At 40.6% G+C, this 25364-nt stretch overlaps 1 protein-coding gene across 5 annotated transcripts in view; it reads right to left on the bottom strand.

The window, feature by feature from the left end:
- Window positions 1–25364, bottom strand: part of FAM13A (family with sequence similarity 13 member A) — a 115026-nt gene that overhangs the window by 58363 nt on the left and 31299 nt on the right. For all 5 annotated transcript variants that reach the window (XM_079305781.1, XM_079305784.1, XM_079305785.1 and 2 more), the window contains one exon: window positions 10762–10934. In XM_079305781.1, coding sequence (XP_079161907.1) covers window positions 10762–10934 — 173 coding nt within the window. The remainder of the gene's footprint in view (window positions 1–10761; window positions 10935–25364) is intronic.

The following is a 25364-nucleotide window of genomic DNA, read 5'->3' as shown; positions in this document are numbered from 1 at the left end:
AAAAAAAAAAAGGCAATCCTGCCTGGTCTGACAGAATCTGAGGGCTTTTAGAATGCTACTCAATACCATCAATTTATTCACAATGTTTACAAAATTATGCAATATTTTCCCTCTGGCAGAAACATGAAATGCAAAGGAAAGATACTGCCAGACTGGAAATTACAGAATGTACTTTTCAAAATACTACCAATACAAAATTAAAAATTCCATTATGTATGTACACATTGTTATATTCATACACACATTTTCCTCTTTAAAGTACCTATGCATATGAACATCTGCCATTGTAAGTGAATACCCTGGAAAATCTCCCACACATGTGCACATATGAAATAAGCAAGTCACATGTAAACAGAAACTGTACTTGGAAACTGTAGCCCTTTGCATCCAAACAAAGCAGGCAGACAATTAAAAACAGCCCCTCCAAAAGGGCACAAACAGGAAGGAAGACAAACTGGTATGTCAAAAACATAATGTAGTGAAAGGGGAGTCCTCAGAAGGGTTTAAAAGAAGTAATGGTGGCTTTACAAAGCTATACTCAGCCATGTTCCACTTCAAGATGTTTCAATGATTTTTAAGTAAATGTAAAATTATAATGGTGGTTATTTTTGTATGTTGTGTGCAAGCCAGCATTAAAACTTTCAGTACAACCATGTAAGAGCAAAATCTGGGAACTATGTGTAAGATGGGGGTACAACATTGTGCTTACAAGCCCTGAGTGACTGTGTGCCTGAAGAAACTATCACTGTCCTCAGAGACATCAACATGGGTATTACAATGAAAAGTGCAATATGTGTATTGTGTCTGTAGATCCTAATGGGTTAGTTGCTACAAAAGACTGTGATCTGTTCAGCAATTCCCATTCCCAAGCAAGTTGTGAAAAACTGAAGAGTGCTGAGAGAACCCATGAAGAGCACAAAAAACTAAACCCACACATTTAGTGCTTTTCAAAGAAAATTTTTCCTGCATGCATCAACAGTTAATACTTGACCTAGTACTCACAAACTGATGAAGACTCAATGGCTGGAAGTCAAAAACAGGCAAATCATGTCTAGAAATTAAGACATTTTAAAGTCGTAAGAATAATTAACAAATAATTAATGTAATTAATCAATAACTATAGTGAATTTTTAACGTTCTTACAAATTACAGTTACCTTTGTTTAGGAACAGCAAGCCTTGTGTAAACTGTCTAGATGGAATTTGCAGAATTTATTTACTCATTTTAATAACTGATACTCCTCTTGTCCAAAAGAGAAGCAGGCTGCTGTCATGTGAAATGACTTCATTTTGCCCCTTTTATTTTTTGCACTGTCATAGAAATACAAGCCTTGTTGGCATATCTGTGGAAAATAACTGGTTTTTGCACAGTAGCTTTTCTATTCCTTCCTGCAACTTAGAGGCCAAATTACCTTTCAAACCTTTTAAACCAGTCAAAAATCTGTTAAGGAGGAAACATATTCCAGAACTGTTCTTTAAACTTGCAGGGATAAAAGAGAAGTATGGACCAAACTGAAAGCTTCTCAGAGCTTCAGGTTCTCAGCACTCCTGATCTCATCCAACAGATAAGCACAGAAGTTCATTTCCCATTGAAAGGGACACTGCATGATGCTCCCTGGAGACCTGGGTTTGCTGCTGTGGCTTCCCTTCATTAAACAGCAGTGTCCTCTGCAAGCACTGCCACACCTGCTTGTCTGCTGCTTAAACGTGCTCCAAAGGACTCTCACCCCATGGGATAGCCCAGAAATTATTTCTTGGCCTCCATCCTGGAGAAGGGGGAGGATTGGGACCAGGTTCCTAAAGGGTTTCCTGGGAAAGCAACAAGTAATGAATGGTGGTGCCAGCTAATCTGCTGTGGGAACAGGGTAAAGCATGCTGAGTGACAAGGTCACTAGGTTCTTCATTTGCACCAGTTAGTTCAAGTGCATGGGAGAGCAAGCAAACAAGCAGTCTGGCACAAGTTATTTTTAAAGCAGGTTTTCCCCAAAGCTCTGCTAATCTAATGAAATTCCTAAATTTTAGTCCAATGAAATTTCTCCCACTCCTCTAAACTTCTTAAAAACACTGAATTGTTATTTCTATAAAGTTGTTCTGCACAAAACCTTTTTAAAAATCTGGCTGTTTCAGACCAGTGAAAATGTCATTGAAAACAATGAGGGAGAAGAATTCATTTATAGCAAAAAGGTTTTTTAAAAGCTTTAAATGAGTCCCTGGTGCTCCCTCTATGATTTATATTACCTACCAAAAATGTCACCGTTTTTACACTTTTCCATTTTTCAAAAGCATCCTTCCAATCCTCCACAAAATTACTATCCTTTGAAGTCCATACCTCTGCACCCTTCATGTTCTTTGCTTCCTAAAGCACCTTCAAGTGACAGGCTTGTAGTTCCCACGAAAAACAAGGACATGGGAAGGGGCTGAAGAAAGCAGAGGAACAGGCCACACTGTTCACGTTTGCTGCACGCAGCTTTTTACTCCACTGAAAGATAAACTGCTGTCTGTCTTGGCAAGGGAGGCAGTCTGGCACAGACACCCTGCAGAAAAAGCCCTCCAGGAATAGCTCCTCTTCTGCAGCTGATTAGGTGACTGAAAGGAGTCCTCCCTTTGCACCAGTGCCCCAGTGGCCAGCCTGGCTCCTGGGAGAGCTGGTGGGAAAAAGATGACTCGGCAGGAGAGACTGACTCTGGCTGGGAAGCATTAAAACAAGAGGGAGCTGGGTGAGAATAACTCCAGCTCTCTGCCAAGGTGCATCTGCCACAGAAGCAAGGGAGATCCTGCTAAAAGGCAACTCTGACCAGATCCATTAAAACCCAACTGCATTTGAGCAGAATGCAGCCCTCTGAGGTCAGCCTTGGGGCTTCTTCCTGCACCCAGCTGTGTGTACAGCAAGAGACAACAAATGGTTGTTTATGCACAGCCAGATACAGCCATGCTCGGCTTAATCAGCACAGCTCACTGCTGTGCCCCTCATCTGCAACATCAGCTTTGAGCCCAGCTGCTCTGTACTTGTCCAGGCTTCACAAACACACTTCTGTCCCACGGCAGGACATTCCTGTCAGGAGTGGCACAAGGGGATACTGCAGGAAAACAAGTTCAGCATACAAGTTCATTATCAGGAACATCCAGAACAACATGGGTAAGGTCTGTAAGTTTTCAACTTCCCAAGCACCTCTTAGAGTCTTGGGAAAAAAAAGACATGCTTTTCTATCAAGAAGCATATGTCCAGCAAAAGCTAACAAGATTTTAGAGGAAACTTTTTTTCTGTGATGCTCAATAGCTCTGCTAGAACAGTGGTCACTTGATTTATTTTTTTTTTAATTTGGCACTTTCTGAAGTTTCAAGGTGGATTTTTTTGAAGGCAACATCTATAAATTTTATAAAATATGGTATAGTGTTATTAGTGTTTTGAATCATCTTATAGTGACTAGATAGTTCCTAATTATAATGCAGAACAATAAAGCTGTTATTTTATTAGATATTAATCCCTTTCTATGTGACTCAAACTTTCTGAATGCACAGAGCTTGAGACTGAAAGGACCTGAAAACCGGTGATGGAATCTTTTGTTTCCAGAAGTCTTGTCAAAGCCTTAACAACTGAAAGTAAATCAACAACCAAGCAGCTTTTAGCTTTTCTTTGCAACTACCTAGTGGCCTCTCTTTGCAGGCATCCCTAGCACAAACACACTATTTCAGCAGGTGCATAATGAAATTAAAAGATTGGTACATGAACAGAACTATCTTCACACTTCCTAACTGCAACCCTCTCTGGCCAGGAGGAAGGCACTGAGCCAGTGTGAGAAGTGCAATTTGTAGATAAGCTGTCAGCTTGGGATCACACTCTTCACAACAGATAAAATGAGAGGAAATCTCTCATGGCTACTGACCATGAAAGAGAAGGATTTTCCAGCACTGAAACAGCTCGGAGCCAAACTGATGCAAGCAAAGTGACAGGAGCAGTGAGTGACAACTCTGCTGTGCCACGCTCAGCCTCTTCTTATTAACCAGCCAGCTGACCACGGTGAATAAAAATATCCATGTGTGTCAGAGGAAGTCACAGCTGAAGCCAGCAGCCTACGCTGCAACGTGCAGAACACGGCGTCCAAGCGGCTCTCCCAGCTGAACCGGGAAACTGCAGCAGCAAACAAACCTGACTGGGAACCCACTGACCTCTGCCTGCTGATCTTCCTGTGGGGACTGCCTGCAGGACACAGGCCAGCTCCCCTCTGGAGAGCCACGGGGGAAGGAACACCTCACAGCCTCAGGTGGTAGAAAACTGCTGGCTCTGCAAAGCCAACGGAAACAAAGCACCTTGTGCTGAACCTCCCCACTGAACAATGGACCAGGCACTTCAGCAGACAGCCTAAGGAAGTTACAGGAGAGGGAACTACTTAATTACTGGAGTAAAAATAAGTCACAGTGCAGAGGCTTTGCTTCTTCCCTACTTGCTTGAAACACAGGTTAGTGATGGGTGTCTTGGTTTATATACACATGAATATTAAAAACACAAAGTTTTCCAAGGTTAGCTTAAACTCCTTATTACTCACTGTGTGTTCTCCAATAAGAGGTCATATATCCTTTTATTTAAAAATTACTTATAAACCATACAGATGTTTGTTCTTCATTTCCTCAGCAAATCTATGATGTGACCCAGTTGGTACCAGAAAGCCACCAGCTTCATGAGATGTAGGGACTTCCTCCTTGCAGCAAAAGTCAATAACAAAATAAAGAATCCTTCTAGCTGGGACAGAAATGCTTGAGGTACAGAAAGGGAGCAATTTCTTTGCAGCTTTGTTACTCAATTACTGTGAATTTACTGTAGTCCTTTTCTGATTTCTAAGGCTGCTGGATGCTGGATGCTGTCCCAGAAAACAGGAAAAGATAATATACTTGGCTCATGGACCGAAAAAAGAACTTTTGTTTCTATATGCACATTATGACAATAAAAGTGCATATGTGCCTTCTACCTTGAATAGTCACCAGATTCTTTGTTTCATATATGATTCACCTTGCTTACACGATAAACCTCCACTTCTGTGGTATAGGTCAGGGCATCAGATTCAAAATGTTCTCCATCCCACAAGCCATAATTCATTACCACATAAATGTTGACAAAGAGACAAGAATAAAATGGACAGAATTATAAAGGAAAGTTAGAATAGTGTGATAGACAAAGCCTAATTTAAAGGAGTAACGTGGAAGGTGGAGGAGGAGGAGGAGGGTGGAAGAGAAAGGTCAATTGCTTGGAAAAATACACTGAAATCCACCCAGGTGACTTGCATGGAAAAAATCTACATAATTACATGTGTCTGTAACTGTTATTACATCTGGGCTATAGACAAGGGAGAACCCAGGAAGAGCTGAGACCACACCCTGATTTGCCATTCAGAATCACCTGCCTTGGAGAGACACAGAAATCACACGTATTTATGGCTGTGTTTTTAGAAAACTGAATGCTTTTCTTAATAACTCATTATGTAAGGCAGCTCCTGCTGCCAGCGTCCCACAATGCAAGAAAGGGAATTGATTGCATAGGAGGGTGGAGACAAATGTACTTGCAAAGTTAAATGAGTCAGCTTGGAAAAACTAACTCAACACAACCTAAAGAGAGAAAGTGGCAAAAAGCAACAACACTTTTACATAAAATGTTCTCTCTGAGGGCTCAGAATAGGGCCTGCCAGAGGCTGCTGCATGCTGAATGATGGGAAGGCAACTGTGTTTACCACCTCCCTACCAACGTTCCAGACCTTTACCCCTTTCCTGAATCATTTTCTTGAAGAATCCGTGGCTGTGGGAGGGCAGCCCTGCCTGCTGCCTGGCTGCAGTCCCTTATGTAAACCTGGCAGCAAGGCTCCTCAGTGGTAAGGCAAATTATTACTTTTGATGGGGACTGAATGTACTGGCATGACAGACTTCAAAAACAAAAAAACCCCAAACCTAAACAAAAATAGTCAGCTAAGCAAACAACACTAGCCCCCCTGTTTGATTTGTTCTGGCAAGAACAGGCCAATTCTTATCACATGCCAGAGAATAATGATAAGTTTTGGCTTGCCTCGGTTTTAAACCGCAGCTGCTAAAAGGAAAGCCAACAAATAAGAAAAGTGTTTATAGTAAGCACAAACTTCTCAGTGTCCAAATATATGTATGTTTTCATACCTCAATAACTAGCAGTGAAAATACACAGTGTCATTAAGAAGGCAGTACAGCAGGGTACATTAACCAACCCTCTATTTTAGGGATGCTACCATGCTACTAGGCACATGGTCCCTTTATTTTCAAGGACACAGGCCAAATATAAGGGTTTTTGTGAACAAAAGGTTGATGTAAATAAACCTTCTCTTTGAGAACGTGCACGTGTTAGAAAGCCAGCACAGCTTATCTGTGCTGGCAAATCTCATTGCAGCTGTGGTGGCAGCCACAAACAGGAATTTGTGATCTCTGGCACACAAAGACGTGGCTACAAAATGCAGAAGGCTGGCTTACTGAATAACTGCTGTGGTTGCTCTAGGCTGTGGCTCTGAGGAGCTGCACAGTGTTTTCCTGCACACTGAAGTCTGGCTGCCATACATGGCACTCATTCCCCAAACACTACTAGGCAAGGACAGCTACTCAGCTGCACTCCTTTGGTGTTTCCATGCACAGAGGCTAACAGCACAACAAACATCAAGATGCCCTCCCACTGAGGGATCCCTCTTCAAAACAGACCCAGGAGTGCAAAGAGATGCAGCTCCAGCAAGTGCTAGAATAGGCACATACAACAGCAAGGCGTATTTCAGGGCCCTTTCCTGGACAAAAGATCCAGCATAGTGTCAACCAAAGCCTGCAGACAGCATGCACCCCTGGGCCAGTACCAGGAAAGACATTTATTCTCACCGTGCTCAATCCCCTGTTTCACATTTTGAAGGAATGCAGGAAGCATTTTCCCATCTTCCTGAAGGTTCTCTCTTCTTTTTGCTTGTATACAAAATTTAGCACAAAAGGAAAGAGAATTGCTTGCAAGAGGCCCTCCTACTTCTGTATCCATTTAAAACTCAATATATCTAACCCTGAAGTAAAAGCCACTTGAATCTATTATTTGAAGCAGTTATTTGAAGTTTTAGTACCTCTAAACATACTCAAAATCATGCCAATTCCTACTATAGTTATGTATGAACCAGAGCTTTGAGCAGACGTTTTCCTTCTAGAGAGAGAAAGAAAGAGGAACCCAAAGAGGGACTCAGCCTCACAGAACTGCCAGCCCACTCTAGACCCCTCTCACTGAAGGTCTGGGAAGGCCCCAGGGTGGCCCACATCCTCCAGTCCACTCTCCAGTCCAAAAGTTGTTGCCTCCCCCAGCTCCTGAGTCTGCAGTGTGTGCCTTGTGGCTTTCATCCAGGTAAAGACAAAGGATGTGTGAGGTTCCCAGTCTCTGGAGGTTTGGCTGCTCTGAAGCTCTGCACAGGAACTCTTGCAAAAATGAGATGAGACTCACAGAAGTAAGTAACTGCTGCATACTTTTCTTTTTTTCAGAGGACCAGTCTCTCCTCTCCTGCCTCTTCCCTACTTTCTTCCTTTCTCTCCTTCTTTCTCCATTGTTTTTGGATTTACTGAAGAGCTGCATTACAGGTATGCTTTTCTGCTGTTGCATAACTAGCAGTTTGCCCTTTGGCATACAGCTATAATAATGAGGCAATTTTCAAAACAACACATACATTATGTGCTAGTGGGGACTACAGGTACATAGGGCTACTCCACCTATTTTGTCCAGAAAAAAATAACAATTTTACATGTAACATTTTCTTAAGGTTACTGTTGTGAACAGAAGGTGATACAGATTTTATGCTCTGCAATGTTTTGACTGCAACTGATATACTGCATTTTCATATGACAGCAGCCACTTCAAGAAATTCCTGCAATGAGGAATATCATACCTGTAAGGAGGCATACCATAACTTTCAATATTTTTTTTTAAAGATAAGTCATTATAGAGAACATAGTCACAACTGTAGTTGCTACTTAATATGTGGATCTTCATTTTAAGGACAACTGTATGAATACACATATTAAGAGGCAAATCAAATAGTATTAAATATTACTGATCAACCAGAAGTCTCTCAGTTTCTCCCTAAAGGCTCTAGTGTCAAATGAAACTGATTGAAAATCTATTAAATATTGCAATCTTTGCTGAAGGAAGCCTTAGGGGCTTAGTGTGTGTGGTTGTTTCTTCACTGTTACACTTGTGAAACTGCTAAAGGTGGAATTCTGCATCTACTGTTCTATACAGCCCTTCATCCCCTTCTAATCCACCTATATCATGGAATCTGAGCGTGGAAAGGGAACAAACCACAGGCGTGTTCATAAAACAGCAAATGATTATCACTGCCAAGAACAACCTTTATTCTTTTCTAACCAAGATCATATCATATAGCTGAGCAGATACAGTAGTTTCACTAAAACTTATCTGGTAATTACATATAATTAATGATAACATTTATTTTAGAACTGTTGGTACCTTGTGACACAAAACCCCCCAACAAGAATAGCAGTGTGTTTGCAAAGCACTTTGTAATCTAGGTCAGATGCCAGAGTCCTGCTGAAAAAGGTGAAAACTCCTAATAATAGCCTTGCACTGAAATAACACCAGGTAATGCTTCATTGTAGGCTTAAATTACATGGGAGTGGCACAAGGCTGCCAAAAGCATGTCTGAAACCACTCCTGATATATCAGTGCACTACAGTGATGCCAGGGAATCAAGGTTTGTGCCCACTGGACAGACAGCTGTCCCCCAAGCACCTCAGGTCTGCTAGACACCTCTCTCTGCTCTTCCCCTAATCCAGGGCATTCTCTCCATCCTGCCCAACAACCTGCCAGCCTGAAGCTGGGAAGAAAACAGCAAACACTATCTACTCCTCCTTCAGCAGCAGCAGTAGATGACTGACAAAAAACTACCAGAAGCAAATGTCTGCACAGATATTCAATGCAATTATGTAAATATGCATGGAAGTGTGACAGGACAGAAAACTAGGACATTCTTTAACAAAATGGGATTACAAGAGAATTAATTCCTACAGTTAATTCATTTCCCAGATAAAATCAGAGATGCAGACATCTTTCAACCCAAGGCCTGAGCATGAAGATCAGGCTTCTGCCTAGTTACAAACACATTTCATTAATGTCTTGTGCCAGCACTGGCCCATCTGTCCCATACTTCAATATTACTCTTCTAAGTAATTACACATTGACAGGAAAGCAGGATTCCTACAGCAAATAATTACATTATTTGGGGACTGTTCTCCTAAAAAAAAAAGGCAGTTTGTTGGGTACCCCATGAAGTACATCAGCCACACACACCTTTTCAGACATGAGACCTGGCAGTTCTTTATTTCAACCCTTGGGCACTTAATTTCCCTTTACACCTTGGAAGACACAGAGTACAGGCACACTTTCTGCCAGGCTCCAGCATATCAATACAAGAGGCTGGAACTTCTGCCACAGCCCCAGCTGCCTGGCCCTGTCTAGCTGCTAGAACTGTACTGCCTTCTCCAATTTGCCAGCTGACCTGCTCTGATCATTGATTTCTAACTCATCTCAGTCAAAAGCAGCTGGATTGATGAAGTCATGTAAACAAACTCGATGTGTCCTAGCTGCAGGAATTTTTGGGGAAGCTGGGGGAGACTGAAACACAAAGCTAAAATAGCCAAGAGTTAAATAGCCCTTATCTAACAAGGGCTAGAAATCAAATTCAACATTTATGCTTCACCACTTCATAGTAATCTATGAATCAAAATCTGGTGCTAGTGCATGATTTGCTAATTTGTCTTGTAAACTGAGTGCTATCTGTCTGCACTGGTGCTGAGAATAGCACACATCTCCTGCTTACACAGTGAAGTCACTCAGTTACGTGTCTGGCAGCACTGCCTCTGCTTTGTGTTCCTGGTTGGTATGCTGGGACACTGCAGTGCTCTATTTCATGACATGTGAATATTTCCCACCAATTCCATATTTCAGTAGCACACAAATTTCCCAGTAGCCTGAATCCCTCATGTGCTGCACTAGACACAGAAGGAAAGAGAACAGTAAACTCAATTCAATATCCTGAGAACAACGAAAAGATCCTGGTTCAGCCTGACGTGTAGGGAAGGACTTTACAGGAAAGCAAAACACCCATTACCTGTTCACCTAACAGACAATCTGCCAGCAATCAAAACTCAGAATACACGTTTATAAACACTTTTATATACACTTTTATAGATGTTTTACACCACTAGACCCTCATAGATAAATTCACAAAGATATTCTTATAGATACTCCACACATAATCTTCTATTCTTGTCTGAATGGAGTAGCACTATCAGTAGCACCATTTTTGCCAGAAAAAGAAAACCCTTCAAAAGTCCCTTCCATATTGAATTTAAGAGTGAGAATATAGTCAGCCATCTGTTAAGACTTAAACTGGGCATATCACATACATTTCATTATTCAGAAGAGACACATTTTGGTTGCATCTTGTGCTTGGTGTAATTTCAGTTGTCTGACTGTAGATCAGACCTGTCCACCTGCACTCCTTCACCAAGCAGGCTACCTTCATATGCTTGAAATTTTATGTTGGAGAGGCAAACCAAAACACACAGCTGGCTTTGGAGTGTGTGGATTCAACAGGAAAAGGCACATTAATATATCTTACACACCAGTATCCTGTTTAACAATTGCCCAGAGCCAGAGATGTAGGTACAAAACCAACAAAGAGAAAAACACAAAGAAAAAGAAAAAAAAAAGAACACTAACCTGGAGAAAAACACATCATTGTTAACAAAGGAGATTTCATCTGCTAAATCCATCTCCTTCCCACATGAACCACTGTCTGTTAATCGGAGGCTGACTTGAGGAATTCCATCTGACTGGCCTGGCTGTGGCAATAGGCACGTCTGGCTGGGCTGTTCCATTGGGGGTTTGGTCATCTACAGAAGCAAGGAGAGAAAAAATTGAAATGTGAAAGGAAGAAAGGCCAGAGCAACCCTTTCACATAACCTGAAAGACATTGTGTACCGGTGTACAAACAGCAAAGGTGACAAGGTGCAAAGCAGTATTACAAAATACATCTAAATCAAATACTGAGCTTGATAAAGACTATGTAAAGAAAAACAAAGGCTTGTCTATTGAAAGAGCAGGGGCAAGAAAAAAAATTAAGAAAAGAAAGGTAAGTAAAATAAACACTTTATGTATTTAATTAGAAAATAGAATTTAAATATAAAAAATAAATATTTTCTATATCACAGCAGATGGACTAAAAAAATTTGCACTGAATTTGATTCTTGACACTACAGAAAATAGATGCTAACAGCAAACATTATAGGTCTTCTCAATCCCGTTCCCAACCTATATAATGATTGATTCAGTTGAAACCAGCATGTGGCCTGAGAATGCTAGGGGAGAAGAGCAAGTTCAGAGGTCAGCCCCTCATTTTAACAGCAAACATTGAACCTAACCTTTGTGACTATGTTCACTTTTCTCTTGTTTTCATTTCTGGTTTTAGCCTTTGCAAGATCCTGTGGTTGGGAGTTTCACAACATTGTTACACATTGATTAAAATTGATTGAAAAGTACTTCTATTTTAGGTATGGTGACATAATCTTTCCTTTGGTTTGAATTATGAGAATTTGCCAGCAACTGTTCCTTAACCACTTTCCCCATACCAATCTTTACTTTACACTATGCCAGTAGTGATCTCTAATCAGACAGAAAAACATGAATTTATATAGTCTCTCATTTTACAGAAGTTATACTCATGCGTTTGATCACTTTCGGCTTTTCTCTGCACCTTTTCACCTACTATGAATTCCTTTCTAAAATGCAGTCAGAACTGCATGTGGCATCATATATGAAGGCAGATTTAGTGGTAGCTTCTCATGAAAATCTAACTTTTTATGTGCCTTCATGATTGCCTAATTTGGAGCTCATCAGTACATTTATATAATCTGTGGGGTTTTGTGGATGTAGTTAGCACATAGTGATGGCAACTCAACTCATCAGTTTTTCAACCAATAACGAGTAAATTAGAAGCCTTCTGAAAGTCCTCGTAACCAGCTTTTAGTTTTTCCTACCTTGAACACTTTTCTATCAGCAGTACACTGAGTATTTTCTAGGTCATTATGGAAGCAGTTCAATAGCACAGATTCCAGCACAGTCCCTCAAGGGACTTCTCAGGAAGTTCCCACCAATAAACCAATCATCTTTTTACTGCTTTCTAGTTATTAATCCATTAAAAGTCTTTCCTTCTGATCACAAGATATCTTTGCTTCTTTAGAAACTGTTGACAATTCCATTAAAACCTTCTGGAAATTCAAATGCACTATACTGACTATACCTATACACATGTTCATAAGCTCTTCTGTAAAATTTTTTTTTTAAAGAAATAATGTTGGTGCCTCCTAACTACTTTAATTATCCATTTGCTTCTCAGTTCTGCTACCTGCTGTAGTTGTTACAAATCTGCTGGACAGTAAATCAGAATTTCTGAACTCTTTTTCATACCTGGCTTATTCTAAAGGTTTTTTTGGCAAAATTTATTTTATTCCTATTTCTAGTACTTTGCTCCACTCACAGTTGCTATCAAAAGCTTTGTGCATGTCGAAAAGTTTCATGGGACAGATAGCTGCTTCTTATTGAGCTTTGTAGAGAATAAAATGAAAAATAAAATATGTATCAATGCAAAGGGAAATCAGAGAGAGACATTGAGAGAGCTTCCCAGTTTCAGCTTCTGTGCTGCTTGCTCTGAGTAAGATGCTGACTTTGCTGACGTCAATGGGCATTTTGCCTGAAGTCAGGATCTCACCTTTGGACCACTGCTGGTTCCAGCAGCACTCTGTTAGCCTGTCACCTGCAGAGGCTGCTGGCCCCAGGGAACTGAGCACACAGCACATGAGCACCAGGCAGTGCCTCTCAGCTGGTATGGAACAGCAGCAGTGCTGTGATTTCAAAAGGGAAAACCATGTCTGTGGGGAGGAGGAGAGACAGGGAGTGACACAATGGCAGTGTTACAGGAGAGAATCACAACAGGAGGCAGCAGGGCCTGGGGTCTGGATGCACTGAAAAAGAGAACAGAACCCAGCTGTCTACAACCCTCTTTCATGCAGAGAGCAATAATTTCACCCCTCAACCTCTCTTTCTCCAGGCTAAACAAGCCCAGCTCAAGAACATATGACCTGCTGCATAGTGAGATGCCTGATGTGGTATGGCACCTGTCAGAGCAGCATTTTGTCCCCAGCAGAATCTAACCACTAAACAAACACAAATCTATGAATCTTTGTAAATACATACAAAGCTTCACTTTGGAAGATGATATCAGTAAATCCAAGGACAAGCCTAGAGAGTAGGCTTTGGCTAAAGAAAAAATAATTTGAATTTTGTTTCCTGAAAGTTTTTTCTCTGATGAAGCTTAACTTCAAATTGCATTTGACAAAGATTAGACTCAGCCTGAAGCAGGTATGTTGTGGGCTGTTACAGCATAGCTACAGTCTGAGGCCACTGAAGGCATGGACTCTGCTGAAGTCTGCTACTCTATAATTTAAAGTACACCTTTATTCTCAGACAAATAGCATCAGGTGCTACTGACAATCAAAGGGACAAGAAAGGATAATAAAAACACCAAAGAACAGAAAACTAGGAAATACTACACCATGTATCCTGCATTTGGCTGTCATGTTTTGTTGCCTCAGAGTTCAGATGCAAGGAACTGTGTTTGCAGTTGTAACAGACATTAGTCAGTTTTATGACCAGCATAAACATGCATCATGATGGGTGTTGAAGAAAGTGCAAGAAAACCTTTCACCTGGAGGCACAAGCTGACCAGCCAGGTGACATCATACCACACAATACCATCAAGATTCTTCATAACTGACTGGCTGCATCATAGGGATGTTTCATTTCTCTGTGAAGTGTCAGAAACTCCTGGGTTCAAAGATGAGTATGACCTATTCTAAAGATGTTACGTGGTATGGTGACTAACCTTTCTCTGTTTTTAATGAGTCTGGACAGCTCTGTGCATATGAATCAACATGGTTTGAAGACAGATCCTAAGCACAGGTCATCCTGCTTTTCTGAGTAGCTCACTCATGTTCTCAAGTAGGAAAATGAAAAACTTCCAAGATCTCAAGCTGTGCATGAACATGTCCAAATAATTGGACAATTCACACCCATTTAAGTAATTATGAAGTCTAAATGCAGATCCTTTGAAAGAAATTAGCTGTTGAGTTTATATTTAAATGTCATCATTGAAAGGATAATAAAGATATTTCTGTAAGGTAATCCTCAATAAACCTGTCAGGTATTTAAAACATACACAGCACATTCTTTTGTTTAAAGATGTATGAACATAGTACTCTTCTGGACAAGAGAAGCTTCCCTCAAAATTTGCTTAATACACAAATGGAATTCTTAGAGCTGTCCACCAAATCAAAGAGGTCCACATTATTTTTTGAAAGACTTCATACTTTCTCACCCTAGTGCTTCTTCAGCTTATGAGTTGTCTGTATTAATATTCCCATGGAATAGAAAATGTACATTTCTTTGGAAAAACACAGGCATGGATGAATGATGTATGGAAATTTGGAATGCTGGTTTCTTTTTCACTCTAGTCTCAATTTGGCTAGCTATCAGCACAAAGCTTTAATGTCAATCTATCCACTCATCAGCATTACCTCTGCTTCATGAAGGACTGAGATAAGGAGAACATTAGCCAGCTGTAACTCATGCCTGACAGCTAATCAACCTAATTCAACCAGTTCTGCCCAGTCAAATGACCAGGGAATGGGTCACCAACCAGTCACCCACACTTGGTATGTGGCCACTGAAACCTCTTGAATGAATATATTCCACTCACTCCATTCAGACATACAGCTTACAGCTCTCTGCCTGTTTGCCAAAGTTAATGGCAATGACAATTACACCAGGCCTTGTTTGGAGACACAGATTTTGCCAGAAGGTTTAAGTCATCTTGAACTGCCCCAGGGAATCTGGTGGGAAATCCTGCTGAGACAGCAAATCCCTTCAAGTCATTCAGTGAACAGACCAAGTATTTATGCTTTACTTGTGTTGTTCTCCAAAATTTCATATTGCAGCCAGTTCTCACACAACACCAGCTCCACCACCATTTTATTGCAGTAAAGGACTTCTGGGATGAATCCAGACAGGATGAGTCTCCTGCAGCTGGGAGTACCAGACATATTTCAGGCTCAAAGGGCTTTCAAAGGCAGGGATAATAAATCTGCAGTGAAATTTTTCAGTTACATTAATCTCTTACACTTCTTACACTATTCTCTCACTTCCATCCCTATGCTCCTACTGAGGTGTGTGATTACATTACTGGCCATGGCACAGAACTTTTGTGTGTGAGGAAGCAAGTACCAAATTGATGGTTTGAATGCTATGTGAACTATACTAGTAGGGACAAAGAAGTCAGAGAGGCTGTGGAACAATATAATCCAAACAAATCTGAATTATTCTGCTGGTTTTTTTTTCTATAACAGTAGAGCTAAAGGCAAGGGAAGAGCTGCGGATGGTATCTATTGGACTTTGCAAGACCTTTGACACAGTCCCCACCAAATCCTTCTCTCCAAATTGCAGAGATATAGATTTATGGATGGATAAGGATTGGCTGGATGGTTGCATCCAGCAATGGAGTGGTCAAAGGCTCAATGTGCCAGTCGAGGCTGGTGATGAGTGGTGTCCTTCAGTACAGCTGTATTTAGTAGGGCTGCTGACTTACCTACAATGGGCTTGCGCCCAAATGCTTCCCCAAAACATACATTCTATTCAGAAAGTAATGGAAGATAAAAATGTCACTAAAACCCACCTTGATTCATCACTTCACCTACCACCTACAATATTAATTTTAAAACCACATAGGCATATTACAGTTGTGAAGTTCTTCTCAAATTAAAGATGCCTCATCATCTCAAATTGCTGACAAAGATCAATAGCTCTGTAATTGTTCCAGGTTCAGCAGAGTCAACACACACTTGAAAAATAATTCAGTTACCAACTCTCTTTCACACTCAAAACCAAGCCTGAAATCCTTCTTTGATTAACTGCCATACTGAAACCATAAAGTCACGATAAATGTGGTCATCTTTATAATATGTGCAGCTGCCACTGCCAAATTTGGATTTCTCTTACTCTACTTGTATTTTTAGGCATTGGATGACAAACACCTCCTCTGCCACTCTGCTCTTCTCAGATATCAAAGTTATAAATTTGATGCAACCCTAAAGTTTATGAAGCTCTGATGAAATTCTGATGTTTTATACAAATTCAGATATCTTAATGAGAACAAGACTCTTTGGAATCAAAGAGATGAGTATTATCTTCCTTTAAACCAAATCCCAGTCCTGCTTGTCCATCTTAATTTCCTTCTATGACAAGGTAACCCATCTAGTTAATCAAGGGAATCCTTTGGATTTCTGTAAAGCCTTCAATACTGTCTCTCACAGTATCCTGGACAAAATGTCCAGCACACAGTTGAATAAACACATCATGGGATGGGTGAGCAACTGGCTCATGGGTTGGGCACAAAGAGTCACAGTGACTGAGGTGACATCATACTGGTGACCTGTCACCAGTGGGGTCCACAAGGCCAAATCTTAGGCTCTGTGCTCTTCAACACACTTGGACACAGGACTTTAAGGGATACTAAGTTTGCAGAGGACACCAAATTGGGAGGAGTTATTGACTTCTTATGCAGAGGCCCTGCAGAGACCTCAACAAATCACCAACCATGTGAAGCTCAATAAGGGAAGAAAGTGCTGGATTCTGCATCTGGGATGGGGCAGCCCTGGATGTATGGACAGACTGGGGAATGAGATGCTGGAAGGCAGCATCGTGGAGAGGGACTTGAGGGTTCTGATCCATGCAAGTTGAACATGGGTCAGCAGTGCCCTGGCAGCCAGAAGGGACACCTGTGTCCTGGGGGACATCAGGGACAGCACCAGCAGCCAGCAAGGGAGGGGATTGTCCTGCTGTGCTCTGGGGCAGCCTCACCTCCTGTGCTGGGGCAGTTCTCGGTGCCACAATGTAAGAAAGGCATCAAACTACCAGTGCCCAAAGAGGCAATGAAGATGGTGAAGGGTCTTAAGGGGAAACTGTGTGAGGAGTGACTGAGGTCACTTGGCCTGTTCAGCCTGGAGAGAAGGAGACTGAGGGGAGACCTCACTGCAGTTACAGTTTCTCATGAGGGGAAGAGAAAGGGCAAGCACTGATCTTGTTTCTGTGGTCACCAGGGACAGGACCCAAGAGAATGGTCTGAAGTTGTGTCAGGGCAGGTTTAGGTTGGATAATTAGGAAAAGGTTCTTCACCCAAGGGTGGTTGGGCACTGGAACAGCTCCCCAGGGAAGCAGTCACAGCACCAAGCCTGACAGAGCTCAGGAAACAACATCAGTCTCCATAGTTGACCAAAGCCACAGTGAACAGCAGAGTTGCTTAAATGCTTGAAAGTAAACACACACTTTGCTAACACAGCGCAATTCCAGAGGTAAGTAGCTAGTAAATGCTAGTAAATGCTCTCAGAAAGCCTGTGAAATTCAAGCACAGCTATGCAGATATGACATTTCTAGCTCCAGAGATAGTTTAAGTGTCACTGGCTGTGAATCCCATAATTTTGTTTCAGTAAACAAGGTCAAAATCATGTCTCTTATAAACCAAAGCAGATTCAGTGAACAAACTCCAAATTTTCCCTGAAGACTAAATATTAAAACTGTACAGTCCACAAAGATGAAACCTGAACCCAACGCTATCCTGTCCTAAAAACATTCAAAATTAAGAAATCAACCCAATAGTAAGATTATCTTAACCTGTGACTCTCCATGGCCCACACACAACAGGAGGTTGTTGAAGTGAACCAGCAACACCTTAAGGCCCTTTTCCTGCAGGAGGACAGGCACATTTGCCTAAGGGAATCTCTCCAGCTTCCTACCCTGTGCAGATCTCCAAGCAGCTCTGTCAAAATGCTGCAAGCATGCAGTCTGCATGGGATGCAGGACAAAAAGCAACAAGATGTAAGGGCCTTGAGCCAGAAGACACAACCAGCTCCTAGAGATTGCCAACTGCTGCCTGGCATCTGTTTGTCAAAGGAAACGTAGCACAGACAATGTTCTGAACTGAAGAGAGCTTTATCCAGGTGGAGAGGAAAGAGTGGGATTGATGTCGACTTGGCAGATCAGGGGTGCCAGGAATATCAACAAAAGGCAGGTTGAGGACTACTTGGTGGATTAAATAGAAAAAAAAAAAAAAAGCAAAACAAGCATGCCTGACTTCACACTGGAGAGATACGACAGCCCATTGTCTTATCATTTCTGTGCAGCAACAAACCTTACAGTCTCTGGAGAAACGTAAAAATCCAGCTTGGTCACAACCCTGAATGCATCCCACAAGGATACTGGAAATTATCCACACCCAAATCCCAGAGTTCTGGCTACACTGCTGGGACACTGCTCCTCTTGGAATATCTTCTGCCTTTTATCCACTTTGGACTCTCTTAGCTTGAACAGATGATGCATGGAGAGTAGGAAGCATAAATATGGCCAGATGATCACAATCACAGGAGAAATGCATGAATTAGAAGGCAGACTATAGTGACAATTCCTGCTCTCAGCTTCCCACAGGGCAGACTTTCTGCTCATGTCTGTATTCACCTGCCCATTCTGAGCAATAGTGAGAGCAAGAAAAAGTATGGTAAGTTGCTGTAGTTACAATGGGAATTATTCGGAATTTCCCTACAGTCTTAAAATAAATGTCACCTCCAGTGAAGGAATCCTAAAGCAAATGCTCTGTAACTCTCTCCTGTGCTGTTAAAGGGCAAATGTTAATGAGCCCATCAAAAGACAGAGAACAAAGGTAAGTCAGTACAGTGCCCATTACATTCCTTCATCCTTCCTCCTGGCCAACTGTTTGAGGTGTAAACAAGTAAGTGTTTGCCAAAGGATTTCTTCATTATAAAAATGTGAAGCTGTGCCAAAATTCAGAGCTGTTCCACTGAAGTCCATGTAAGTAGGCTGGAAAGTTTAAAACAAGCTGCTAAGAAACCTGTCTTTCTCCATGTATGGTGCTTCTCCTGTTCACAGCATGACAATAAATTACACAGCAATGAAAGAATTTGCTGCCTAAAAGACACTGTTGGCACTGTTCTGAACTGTGCTATATCCCATAAAGTGCAGGCAGATCCTTCAAGGAAAACAGATTAGTTTTACCTCTGTATTTCTCCCGCCCTGCATTACTACATGGCCAACTGATTAACCAGGGAACCTGACCAACTGAAATGGTGACTGTAAAGGCTGACTCCAGCTCCCACTCTTCAAACCCTTTTCCTTCTCAGCAATAAGGAATGCTGTTTACAAACTCTGTAATAAAAGCAGGTTCAGGTCTTAGGAATTTTGAACAGAGGTGGAGTAGCACTCTCATACCAATAAACTGGCACTAAACATGCCCAAGCTCATTTTTATGGCCCTCTGAATCAACACTGGGTAATACAGATAAGCTGAGACACCACTAGAAATTCCACTGGAATTCCACGTAACAATCCAGCAACAAAAGGACAGGAATGATCCTGTTCTCAGATCGTTCACCTCTGAACTATGAAAGGAGTTAAAAAGACATTCTGTACTCTAGTAGAACCTTCAAGGTGACCTCATAGGTGTTTTCTATCTCCCATTTTTATGGCATTGCATCTTCATTACAGCTACACCTTCAGTTGTAAGTACAAGTCATCGCAGACAAATGACTCAAGTGAATCACTTACGTGTGTTAGAGCAGATTCCTCTGTCACATGATAGCAAAAGTTAGAAATCAACATTCCTGCAGTTAATATAGGACCAGGCTTGCAACTGACTGAATACTATTAAGTTAGCACGTAACAATCAGAGATTTCAGGAATCATGCAGTACAATAATTGCTTTTATTATCTTGAACAGAGATGAAAAATGAGAACAGAAGTGCATGAACTAAAAGCAGAAAAACCTCTGATAGTACACTATTAACTGCTCCATCATGGATGCTGTAACAGCACATGTAGATTCATGTGTTTCAGTACAGAAATGTATTTAATTTGCACAAAATAATACTTCCAAGGGAGTGGGAGATCCATATACTGGGAACAGAGCAAACAGCACTAGCTAATAATCTATTAAACATTAACCTCCAAAAGTCTGCCAAATGCAGGCTCTGGCAAGAAGTCTTAATTGCATTGCACAGAATGCACACAATTATATTTTTCTGTTCTCTAAGGTCTTATTTACAGTTTATTCCAACACTTGCAAATGTCCTGTTCCTTCCCTACTGTCCTTCAATTCGTGCTTGTTTTTCACAAGGCGAACATTACTATAAGATTATACCACTCCTCCTACAAACTGGCTGTTTTTTCTAAGTGTACAGCACACCTTTATGTTAAACAGGACAAGGGGAAGAACTCATCACCATTAACATGAAAGGTGCAAGACAAAACCTACTAGGAATATCAGACCTAACAGTCACATTTTCAGGCTGCACAAGTCCCTAGGCTACTTGGAAAACGTACAAACAAACAAAAGCAGAATCTCAAACACAGTTTAAGCTGAGAACCCACTGCAGTCAAGTGTTTTGTTCTTGCATGTTAGCCTGTGAAAGACTGGCAGTATGTTTGATTTTACCTTTTAAAATCCAGAAAGTAGAAGGAACATGCTCATTTCCAATAACATGCCATACTTCAGAAACTAAGCATATTTTAGAATATATTTTGATTCTCTAAATATCCTGTGAACTTACAGATCAAAAAGTCAAATCAATTAAGATATTTTTGACCACAGTGAAACTGATTCCTAACTCTACTAGCATAGATTAAATAATTGTACATGTTCAGAATTCTGAGTCTTGCTGTCAGAACACTCTTTGGTACTGGGATTCAATAAATTTAAATTGCAATTTTCAAATGCAAGTATTTAAAGTCAGGCACTCGCATTCCAAACAGAGTAGTAAAACCTACAATATTTAGTCAGGTCACACTTGCAAGGACTTAAAGAGCACTTGTCTGCATTTCTGTTAAGGAAGCAAGCAATTACACCAACCTTTGTACTTGCATTAAAAAATAACATTACATAACTACCTTTTTGCATTTCAGTGCATCTTTGAATTACTGAACTTTGAGAATTCTTTGAGATTTCTATTTATTTATTTTTAGCACTGCTTGTGAAATTCAAGAAACAGTGGGATGAAATCTGTTGTGCTTTAAAGCCTGATTTCCCTTAAAATCCACAACTCCTGTACACCTGGGATAAATTAACTTGGAGCCACAAAATGACCAGCATAGAGAAGCAGTACCTGAAAATCACTTTTCTAGAACATTACAAATGTCCAGAGAATGCTCTAAGAGGTATGGCTTATTAGCAATTGCATAGTTTCCATTCTCGTGCGAAGAAAAAATCTCCAGTGTAGCAGACTGGATACAAAACAAACTTTGGTTTGTTCAACTGTGTGTACTCAACAATCAGCATTACCTGTTTACACCTGGAAAGTTACCCAAGCCTGTTTACTGTCAACAGCTGCCAGCAATCACCCACCTCTCAATCTCACACTCCCCAAAACCTGCTCAAATTACAGTACCTGCTCATGATGGCATCAAGTCCCACCACAGTTAGTAAGAGAGATTTTCTATCAAGAGTACTTGGGCCAAAGTAAATCATCAGCATCTGTACAGGACACTGTTAAATCTAGGTTTGGAAGTAAGTTTCTGTAATGAGTTTCATGCAAGAATTGACAAGGTTACAGAGAAAGCCACAGAACATTTCACTTCCTAACAATGAGAGGCAATATTTATGGGTGAACTGCACAGTCAGAAGTCTACTGGCATAAAGCAAAGCCTTTAGTTATTTCCTACATCTGCAAATGGCAAATTTAGAGACTTGCAGGTCCTCCTAACCTTACCCTATAATAATAAAGTGTCCTGGTTCCCTTATCCATTGCCATTATTAAGTAAGAGGGATTCATACAGCATACTTGCATCTTACACTGTTACCTGTCTTGGATGGGAAGTTCAAAACAGAACAGAATACTACCCTTGCTTTTATCCTTCTCAACAAAACCTTGAATGGGTATAAAAATTGTTATGTTTCAGCCTCAGTCAACTGCAGCCACGAATATATGATCTGTGTAGTCAATTTAAAGTCTTTTGTATTTGTAGCGTGCTACCACACTAACACAAGACTTTAAATGCAACTGATTATGACTGCTTAATGAAGGAATTAGGGAAAAAAATAGCTACTAAAAAAATGGTTATACATTGTGCTGTATTTCAATGACAACAATAAACTTGTTTGTTGATGGTATAATATCCCAATTATCTTTGGAATAATCTCATTATTAATGTTCTGCTCATCCTCTCTTTCCTGCTTGATTCAGTAATTAATCTGTTTCTGGTCTCACACACTGCATAATCAGAGGAAACTGGCCTGTAAGTTTCTCAGTTCAAATTTTAAATACTTCTAGAAAGCACCAGATCTATTTTTTAGCTGTTAATACATAGAAGACACTTTAATTAAAATAAACTTGAACTTCTATCCATGTGAAACTTTTTCTTAATTAAAGCACAGATTGGATTGTTCTGATTTTTTTACAGAAACAAGTACTCAGAGTCCCTTCTGCAATAAAGAATGTGCCATTCTGACTTCACCAAAATACCATCCAATTTACTTCATCAAAGTATTTGGCCTTGTGCCCCAAAAGAGAAAAGCTATTATATGGGATTGCTCACTGACTCTGTGCAAGGGCTTTGACAGAAAAAATAACTGTTGTCAGCACAGTGATTAGGGTTGCAAATATTATTGGCAATTTCTCATCAGGAAGAAAACCCCCAACCACCATGGTAGCTCGTAGGGGGCATAGATGGTGATGTTCTGTTGGACTCTTCACTATGCCCTCCAGATCAAAGCAAAAATCAGGTGACCTTCAAATGACACTAGTAAAAGCTATGTTTGTAACAAACAAAAGTAGTCAGTTCCTCATGTGAGAGGAAGCAATTTGTGGCAATCTTTTGCAGATTATATGTTGGAAGCAAAAAGTTTACACATGTGTGAGAGAGACACGAGACAATTACTCTGGACATCACTAAATACAAAAACCCTATCAAGGGCTGGAAAGTTTCTGAGAATAGTCATGAACTGGTAGAAAAAAAATGAAGGAAACACCTTGCTGTCCTATCCTTCTCCTCCCTTATCTGTTGATGGGCAGTGTTGGAAGCAGCACACTGAGTTAAATCCCCAGAGTGAGCCAGCACAGCCACTCCTGTGTATGATGAGCAGACATTAAGAGGATTATTCAGTAAATTCCATGCTGCAAATGACTGCAGGAATGATGCATTAGCTGATTGCACGAGGACAGACTGCAACAGCTGACTCTTTACTGGGTCAGCAGCTGTACAGCACAGAGGAGGGGATACTCTGCTCCCCCCCACCTAACACTGCAGTGCAGCCTTTGCCTCAGGCAGGTGTCACCAGGGTCACACCTGTGAATTTTCCCAAGGCTTCAACAGTATTGTGCATGGAGCAGTGCAAAAGTGGATTTAAGAGTTCCTGGCTCTCCCTTTATTTGATGTTGGAGTGGCCAGTACACTACTCAGTACTAAGTTCCCTGGTGCACATCTGGGCAGTTGTGACATGCAGCATGCTGTCAAGGGTGCCAAAGTAGTTATAGCATTGCTCTTCCTACTCACAAAATGAAGACAATATGGAATATAATTCCCCTCTGTGGCCATGCAAAATAGCTCATGGCTGATTAAGGCTCCAAAAGACATGCAAGGTATTAAATAATCTGTATTTTTAAGGCTAAAGTGCGTGGTCAGTGATATGGAGATCTTCAAAGGCATTTTCTAACTCACATGGTCACAGGTATTTTCATGAATGTTAAAAGGATGGAATAACTGATTTTTATTCAATTATTAGTTCACAGAGTTGTCATTCAGTGGCACAGACACCTTCAGGAAAAATACAGAAAATCATTTAATGTGAACAGTAACTGAAAAAAAAAAAAAAATCTTTGTAGCCAGAAAGTGATGAAAACATCATTGTTAGAAGGGGGAACAATGTCAGTAAACCATACTAAACAAAACTGGTAACAAACATTAAAGCATCTAGTATTTATAAAGGAGTTTTTTGCCTTGGTTGTTATTAGCATATAAATACTGGGTCAGTTTCTTCCTGTCTGCTGTTCTGCCTTGCCATCATTTACACTATACTTTAATAACCACAGTTCAGCAAAGCTGTTTCAGATAAAAGTGATAAAAAGGAGAATCTCAGTGTTTGCAAAAGAAACTCATCACTGCTTTTCAATATAAAACTAATACCCTTTTCAGTTCAACTTTCATTTCCTTTTGTTCTCCCAAGGCTATTTATACATATGACCTTTTACCTGAGACTGTATCTCTTAATAAACAGCTAAAAGCTACTCTGTTTCACATCAGCACAACCTTAACCTACTGCACTCATTGTCATAAAACACGTACAAAGGTCACGAGCTGTGATACGTAAGCAAGAGAGAGATGTGGAAACCCATTATTTTTAGAGAGGACTGCAAAATGTGAAAGGAAATGACAAACATAGTAACAATCCCACGATGCACCTCAATGCTACCAACTCCATCTGTGTGGTATCATGGGATTTTCCAGGAGAAAGAGTAAAATGTGTCTTCAGCCATGCAGAAGGACTGAATGCTACAAAAAGTTACTGGTAGTGGCAGTATCAAACATAAAAGGCTACAAAGACTTCAGAGAGGGAAAATATTCATCTTCCATCCCCACAACCTGCAACTAAAATATCCCTGTGTTATCAACACTGTTTCCAGCACAAAGCCAAAATACAGCCCCATACCAGCTACTATGAAGAAAATTAACTCTACCCCAGCCTAAACCAGCACACCATCGTATATAAACTGGCAGGGGATTCAGGTGTCAATGACCACACCCTATAAGAAGCCTGGAGTAGAATTTAAGACAAACAACCCCCCCAAATTAAACATTTACAAAGTTGCACAACAGGACTTCTCTCTTGCTGGGTTTACATAACTCTGTGTGTATGTGTGCAGATGTGTTCAGTAACAACAGAGCTCAGATCAGTTCAGGGTAACATTTTATTCAGTTTTGAAAACTGGAATCTGCTTTATCTATTTACTGTAATATTATTCATAAATGGAAAAAGGATGATCTAAAAGAGAGCTATGATCCAGATATGAGAAAAATTCAGGCTCTCCAGATCTGCATCTCATATTACAGTTGTTTAAACTCAGTCTTGAAAAAGCCAAATTGTATTTTCAGATCTAAAAATCAAAATACTCACAAGGAAAAAGTTTTCACACATGGAATTGAAGGAATATTACTTTC

The sequence above is a fragment of the Erithacus rubecula genome (assembly GCF_903797595.1).
Source record: "Erithacus rubecula genome assembly, chromosome: 5".
In the NCBI taxonomy this organism is placed as follows: Eukaryota; Metazoa; Chordata; class Aves; order Passeriformes; family Muscicapidae; genus Erithacus; species Erithacus rubecula.
The sequence above is the reverse complement of the archived record's forward strand: the minus strand, read 5'-3'. Positions and strand labels throughout refer to the sequence as shown.